Source organism: Parasteatoda tepidariorum, chromosome 6 (assembly GCF_043381705.1).
Source record: "Parasteatoda tepidariorum isolate YZ-2023 chromosome 6, CAS_Ptep_4.0, whole genome shotgun sequence".
Lineage (NCBI taxonomy): Eukaryota > Metazoa > Arthropoda > Arachnida > Araneae > Theridiidae > Parasteatoda > Parasteatoda tepidariorum.
Genome location: NC_092209.1, coordinates 78,757,450 through 78,765,950, shown reverse-complemented (window position 1 = coordinate 78,765,950; position 8,501 = coordinate 78,757,450). Strand labels below are relative to the sequence as shown.

General features: G+C 29.6%; 1 protein-coding gene across 1 annotated transcript in view; it reads right to left on the bottom strand.

Moving 5' to 3' along the window:
- LOC107436579 (sialin) overlaps window positions 1–8,501 on the bottom strand; it is a 25,335-nt gene continuing 16,834 nt past the window's right edge. The window contains exons 7-11 of the mRNA XM_043048720.2: window positions 7,484–7,633; window positions 5,922–6,054; window positions 4,372–4,527; window positions 2,795–2,880; window positions 1–1,636 (exon numbers count right to left, since the gene is read on the bottom strand). Of these exons, the coding sequence (XP_042904654.1) occupies window positions 1,346–1,636; window positions 2,795–2,880; window positions 4,372–4,527; window positions 5,922–6,054; window positions 7,484–7,633 (816 nt within the window). The 3' untranslated portion in view covers window positions 1–1,345. The remainder of the gene's footprint in view (window positions 1,637–2,794; window positions 2,881–4,371; window positions 4,528–5,921; window positions 6,055–7,483; window positions 7,634–8,501) is intronic.

Genomic DNA, 8,501 nt, shown 5'->3' with positions numbered 1-8,501 from the left:
TACAATAAAAAAATTTTATTAACTTACAATTCAAAAAAAAACTAATTGCACAATATTTATATCACAGTACATTCAATTAGTTCAGTTCATTTTTTTCAATTATGCACAGAATAAAAAATATAATTACACACTTTCTTAAAAAAAACTCTGTTTCATCATTCTAGGAAGATCATATTCTTCTAAATAAAGAAATTACATCCATTCATTTGTCAATATTTTAAACAAAGTGTACAATCCTTATATCACAGTTTGTTAAGTTTCTAAAGTTTATTTCAAATAAAATTAAATAGATAATTAAATAAAAGAATTATTTTACATGAAACCAGTTTGGAATAACTTATCGTTGTGATCTTTTAAATGTCATATCGTCACATATTTTCTTCATGGCACTAATGTCTTCGTTAATAAGTCTTTGACAGTATTGCTGTTAGTGTAATGAAATAGGTTAAAACATGGGGTAAAATGTTCCATATTTGTTTCGTATACTTTCTTGAAGCTCTTAAACTATTCTTGTTTTTAAAGCCTAGAAGTTTAGAAGAAGTTAGTTTTTAAAGAAGAATTACAGTTTTCTGTTGAAAAATAAGTCTAACGTCAACGTTAAAAATCTTTTTCGAAAAAAAATTTTTTCCCTTCAAGTATACGTATGATGATCGCTTACTGCTGAGTAAAATCAACTTGCGTTCTGTATTAATATCGTGCATCTCATTTTTCATATGGAAATGATAAATTCTAAGCAACTGTATCCAGATGAGAATAAACTGATTGGTGATACAATTACTTGATGGGAACTAAAATGAATTAATGTCTTTTCTCAATAAAACAATTAAGAGCATATCCAAATGAAAATTCATTGATACGTTAATATGTTGAAACATTTAAATGCACATCCTGATGAAAACGAATTGATACGTTTGTCTGATGAAACAATTAAATCAACATCCTGATGAAAGCGAATTGATGCATTTATCTGATGAAACAATTTAATGCATTACCTGATGAAAACGAATTTATACTTTTGTCTGATGAAACAATTAAATGCACATCCAGACGAGAATGAATTGATACGTCCGTATGATGAAACAATTAAATGCACGTCCTGATGAAAACGAATTAATACGTTTGTCTGATGGAAAAACTAAATGCAAATCCAAATGAAAATGAAACGATACATCCACTGGTTGAAACAATAAAACCAGGTGAATATAAATTGATGAAACGATTGAGAGCATGTTCTGATAAAAACAATTTGATGCATTTACTTAATGTAACGATTAAGATCCATATCTTATTTTACTTGAGATAATCTAGCAACTGCCAGTGAGCCATTCATTTCTCCAGGGTCAGATTACAGCATAAAAGAAACGTAAGATACTTCAGAGTCTGTACGCTTAAACCGAGACAGCACGACTGATGAGTTACCCATGTTGAAGTCGTCTTTACTTAGTATCACCGTAACTGTGGTCGATATCGTGGAAATAGTACGGTCTTTCTGTTGTTGCTCCTCAGTTTTATCAGGAGAAATTACTCCCCATGATTGCACTTCGGCTGAGCCAAAAATCAAGAAAGTTATAGCACCAATGACGTATAATGCAACAGATATGTAAAAAATCATTGTCCATTGTTCAACATTGCCTTTCTGGAAAAGAAGATGAAAAGCACATCATAAGTTTACATGAAATTGAAGTAATTTTTTATTAATGTATAGAATGAATTTACTTTTTAAGGCATAAACTAGGCTTAAACGGATTTAAACTATCTAGTGAAACAGTTTTTTTTCTTCTTTTTTTTATCATGAGAAAAATATACAAATGGGAGGAATGTTCTTGATTAAAGTATAAAATAAATTTATTCAAGATCTAAACTAGGCTTAAGGGACTTAAACTATTTAGTGAAACAGATTTAGTTTTTTTATTCTGAGAAAAATATACAAACAGAATAACAAGGGGAGGAGTCAAGTCATGCAGTTCAATACTCCATAATTTCGTGGCAATATGATCAGAATTACGCACAAACCTCCTTTATATTATTTACTCTAGAAATTCTAATCAGATTAAGACATTTAACCACTTTGATTAATCCAAAGAAAGCTAAAACGAAAAATAAAATTGAAAATTAAAAAAACTTCTTTTGTGTCTTAGTTGAAATGAAAAAAAAAATGCGGTTTTGTGTCTTGCGCTCTAACACAAACTCTTTGGCACGACGACATTACATGAATAAAGGAAACAACCAAATAAGGCACAGTCAACAACGAAACAATGGAACTGAAATTAATGGTTGGGCAAAAAAAGGGAAAAATTGAAGAGACGGTGACAATCTATTATCAATTTAGACAAACTTATTTTTAAATAAATTTGGCGCTTTAGTAGTAAATATATATATGCAGATTGCATTGAAATATAAAGAGAGAATGTCGTTGAAATATTGACTCCAGTTGTGACCTGAAGCTCGCCTATCTTCAATTTTTGGTGGGTATCAACTTGTTAGGGAAGTAAAAGCGGTAGGTGCGTAATACTGACCATATTGCCTCCATCGTGCTCTTGGTCACGAAATTATGGATTGTTGAACTTTGACTCTCAATCCCAATTGGCTGTCGCTGAAATGCTTTACTTTGCGTTTTAGTTGAAATATAGTCTTAAAAACACATTTATCTTTAAAGTTTTTCGGCCGTAAAAAATAAATTATCATTATTATTGTTATTATTATTATTTAATCTTAGAGTATGTATGACCTCTTTGATTAAATACTATCCTCAAACATCGTATACTTAATAGAAGTTTACAAATATGCTACTTACATTTCCTTCTAAGAAATATCCAGCAACAATAGGAGACAATATTCCCGGTATACTCGCAATTGCGTTCGAGACGCCAAAAATTTTACCTGAAAATAAATAAAACATTATTTTGGACTGTTTAGGATATTCTTTATACTGTAAAAACTTTAATCTAATAAATATGTGGCTTAAACTTAATTTTTTAAAATATGCTCCTCTTTTATTGAACATATTTTTTGTAATTCTAGTTCTTTCTTCATTTTTTTAAATCGATAAATTTCTGAGTATACAATAATAAAAAAAAGTTGTGATATGCTAATATTGTAGTTTCACTGATTTAAACTCTACCAACTATGAGTGTATTTTTCTGTAATATTAATTAATCTAATTAGTAAAAAAATTGCAAATAAATTCTTGCTTTCTTAAAGTTTTTCTACAAAGCAATTTAATTTCGCCATATCCCTTCTTAAAAAGTATTCTGTATTTGCATAAATAATAAATATAGCTCACGTGAAATATTTAAATCTGAATTTCTTCACAAAAAAACAACATTCAGGCATGATGTGTTTATTTAATGATTCTAAGTACATTAAATTAATTTATATTGTATATTTGTTAAAGATCTAACTCATGGCCTGAATTAAGAGTACCCATGGACGCCACTAATTACGCTATTTGATGTGGGTTTCTTAAAAGCATATTTTATTTTATTATTTTATAATCGTCATTGAACAGCTGACCCAATTTCCGGGTTTACGACTACTAATGTTCAACTACGTAGCCTTGTAATTTCAAACCCAATCCAAAGGACAAGGGAACTGCTGGATCAAGTATTGGGAGAATTTGGCCTTCAAAGAGGACTTTTTGATGGAACTAACCCGCATTTGCGTTACATGGAGAGGAAGATCACGAGAACCTCCCACAGTTAGCCTGACGGCAAGGGAACTCTAACCCATGATCCGTCTATCACTGAGGATATTTCACGTCAGCACTGTGGTCGGGGCAAGACGGATGCGGAATTCGTATCGACCAGCCATCGCTGGGATATGAACCCGGTTCACGTCATTGGAAGGCGAACGCTCGGTGGCTCTCTTAAAAGTATAGTACAATTTATAATAAATGCATTCAATTTTAGCATGGTTTTTATAAGGATTGCACTGAACTTTAGTATGGTATTTATAAGTATTGCACTCAATTTAAGTATGGTATTTATAAGGATTACACCCAATTTTAGTGTGGTATTTATAAGGATTGCCTTCAAATTTTTTTTCTTTTTCGTATACCTGTTTAGGCAGAGGGGGGTGCGATTGTTCTTGTTTTTCAGTGGTGCCATCTATGGCCAAGAATTCGACTTCTGCTACACTATTCACTCAACCACAAACCCGTTTATAGGGCGGGTCACATTCACACACAAAGGACATAAAACACACAGAGAGAAAGAAACATCCATGCCTTGCCCGGGATTCGAACCCAGAAACTTTCGGATGCAAGGACAGTTCCGTGCACCCTACACAGGCCGGTCGGCCTTCAATTTTAGTTTCGTATTTATAAGGAAGGCACTCAATTTTATGTTAACAAAAAATTTTTAAGCAGCTCACCTGCAAAATCAGGTGCCATGTCTACGATGACAGAGACATCTCCACCGCCGCATAGACCAAATAGGGCCATGGCACTTGTTAAGAGAATGATCACAGCATTTGCATTGCACTTGACCAGTGGGATTGCTGTCATGCAGGCAGCTGGACCTAACAAAGCTGAAACAAAACAATTTTCAGAATAAATATTAATAAAAAAAAAAGAATTTCTGTTGTAATAGAAAGCAAAACTTTGCAAACTGTATCAGGAAAACTCAGATTTACTACCTCAGTGTAATTTTTTTTGTATCTTGTAAAAATGTTTGATAAGAAAATATAGATAACTTATAATGTTCGCGTTTGGTTTCAACAGCAGCTTCATATAAAATTAAACTACAAGATTAATATTTTTTTTCTTCCCTTCTGCAAATCGGCGTATGTTATTTAACTTTAGCAATTAAAATAACAGACACTGGAGATAAAAAAACAAGCATCTTACTTTTGTAACCCTTTAATGCAGAATTTTTTTAAACATATTTTTCATACTTTTTTCATTATTTTATCAAACTAAGTAAAAAATATTATATTTAGCATTTTAATAATTTATGGTCATGAGAGTAAGAAAGCTATGTAAAAAATACCATAAATGCTTAATACCATAATTTAATAATTTACGATATTTAGCATTTTAATAATTTATGGTCATGAAATACAGCATGAAACACTGGTGACTTTTTTGCGTTAAATATGGAATCTACCGAAAATGCCTCACTTCCAAACAATAGTTTTTTAAATTTGCACTTATTTGCAGTTATTTAGATTAGGAGAAACAAAAATTTATCATTGAAATTTCTTTAATTTGCAAAATAAATTACTGATAAATTTTTGAAGTATTTTTAATTGCGCATTTTTTATTTTAGAACAAATATAATTTCGATAATGCAATAGTTTTTTTTTGTAACTCTTAGATTGTTTTTTTATAATTAAAAAAATTCCAATATATATTTTCTTCTAATTGTATGTTACTATTTCAAAACTAAGTTTAATTTTTTTTTAAATACAAATCATTTAACCGTATACTCAGAACCTATATGTCAAATTACAATATTAACCCTTATTACGGCAACTGGAAGTAATATTGTAACATATCAATCACGGGTCTACTGTCATACATACCAACTTCTTCCGTTCTAATATTTAAAATGGTAATGAAGTTCACCACTTCTAAATTCATTTTTATTTTAGTAAATTTGATTTGTAGTGGTTTTGACAACCACTATATGCAATCAATTCAAGTCATTATAGATGAATTGTAAATCAGTCACTGAAATTTTTAAAATTTGACAAAATTAAACCAATTAAGATTATTTTAATTGTAATTTCACTGCGGATTTCTTAAAAACAGGGAGTGGAAATGTTAATTTGCCTAAAAACGAAAACGATTGAGTTCATGAAATTCATAAAGAAACAAGGCTTAACAACAAAAAAGAAGGAAGAAAAAAAAGCAGAATGTATTAATTTATATTTACTAAAAAAAAAAAGAATAAATAAATAAAGCTTAAATTTATATTTACCAAGAGTCTCAAAACATTTTCTTATCGTGGTTGTCCTGAAGTACTCTTTGGCCCGAATGTAATCTGACAACTTTCCGGACACCACTATAGAAAAGCAAAGTGCCCCAAATAGAAGAGAATTCACAAGGCCATTCTAAAAGTGATATTTCAAAAATAAGAATTAAGTATTTTACATGTACAAAGAATTTTGTGTTCAAATATATTTTATATAAACTATTACAACATTTATAAATATCCAATGTGAACATATTCAACTTAGGATTTTTTAAAAATTGCTGATGAAAGAGTAATATTTTTTGCATCAATCTTCCTCAATTTCTAATTGCAGTAAAATAAGCTACTAGTATTTACACACTGTCTAAATTCAAATTATAATGAAATTTATAAGGTATTTTGCTTGTATTACAAGTTTCTTGAATTAAGGAACTGTTTAAATATTTCTTAACCATATTTTGTTGATTTTGGACAGCAGTAAAAATTCAAATTGCCATATTGCAATATTCGAACGATCTTAAAAGAAAAAATTCCAAAGCGACGGTATTTCTTAAAGCTAAAGGAAAAGCTTAGGCTAAGGGAAGAATTAAAAAAAGAAAGATCTTTTTTTCAGTTTTTGCTTATCAGTTTAAAGAATTTTATATATTTAGAATACTTACCAAAAAGGAAATAAAGTATAAACATTAGGGGTTGGAAATTAATATGTAAAGTGCGGAAAAAACATTCTCGAAATCCGTTGAATTAATTGTGAGGAAGACGAGATTTTTTAATTTTAAAATAGTCTAAGAATTACTAAGGAAATGCTGATAGATTATCGGAATTACATTTTTTCAAAAATATAAAATCCATAAAAAGTAGTTTAAAAATTTCTTTTATCATTTATATTTATCAATAATTGATTTTGTAAATGAAAACATTTTTGATGATGAATAACTATTTTTTTTAGATCTAAATAACTGCAAATAAGTAAATATTTGAAAAAAATTATTGTTTGGAAGGGAATCGTATTTGGAAGATTTTACCTTAAACGCAGAAAAAAAACACCGGTATTTCATGCTGTATTCCATAATCATAAATTATTAAAATGCTAAAGATAAAATTTTTCACTTTATTTAGGCCTAAATTAATATAAAACAGTGTAAAAAGTATGAAAAATAATTAAAATTTCTGTGTCAAAAGGTATGAGATTGCATTAAGACAGGCCCACAACCCTGATGGAGCATTTTAGGAGCCGTGTCAAATGATGCAGCCATATTAATGAAAAATCATAGCTAAAAATTTCTTTACAAGAAAGTAACGGTGCCAGCAAAGCTGAGGAAGACATTTACCATGCACAATTAACTTACTCTATGAATTGAAGTAAGAAAATGGTTGTGTAGTGAGGTTTTATCGACAGTGCCAACCTTCATTTATGAAAAGGTACCCCATTATGGATTCGAGTTAACATGTCTTATAACCTAGTAAACTGGAATTGTAATTTTGTAGTGGTAGACACACACTACAATGGTTTTAAATGAATATATAAATAAACAATTTAAATTTCCGAAATTGTGGAAACTTTTACATACCTTATGAATAGGTAAATGTAGCACTTCATCCAAATAGGCAGGAAGTTTGGATTGAAAGCAAATAAAACTCCATGCTCCGCAAAACTTTGCAATAGTAACAGCCCAAATAGGTAGGGATGATGCAACTTGACACCAAGGCACTGGAGGGCTCTGCAACAGGAATTAAAATAAAGATTACTCTTACAACTTGAGTTAAGCGACATATCGTGGAATATCGATGTCTTTTAAGCATCACGATAACGATATTTTAAAAATATTCGATTGATATCACATACATACCAGAATTGACCGTCGATTACAGTAATCGGTTACAACTGTAATTGATTACAGATAATTACTGCTATGTAATCGATTACTTGTAATCACGATTACAGGTAATCGCGATTACAAGTAATCATAATTTTTTGATCGATTACATTTTGTAATCGATTACATTTTTCAATGACAGTAATCAATTACCTGTAATCATGATTACAAATTTTGATTACAACTGCAATCGTGATTACAATACTCAATTACAGTAATACATTACTTGTAATCATGATTACAAACAGTCAGAATTTTGATTATAACTGTAATCCTGATTGCATACCCAATTACTGTAATCAATTACTTGTAATCGTGATAACAAGTAATCAAGATATATGATTGCGTGTAATCTAAATATAATTGATATTATTGATAACGATAAATATCGATAATATGACAATGTTTTTAGGGTTGATACAGTTTGTTTCGGTACTGAAAATATTAATCGATGTAAAACAATATAATACGGGAAAATATCATGGTGTATAGAAAGATATTGATATTTCAATACAATATATCGCGACATTGAAATTCCGATACCGACCAGCAGTAGTTATTATTTTTCCCTTTCACAACGTAATTTATCGATCTAGATTTAATGTAGTTCAGTATAATGTTAAATCACTGGAATAAATGAGAAATTATGTCTCTTTATGAAAATGAACTATTGTTAATTAACATTAAAATACAATTTTAATATATATATATA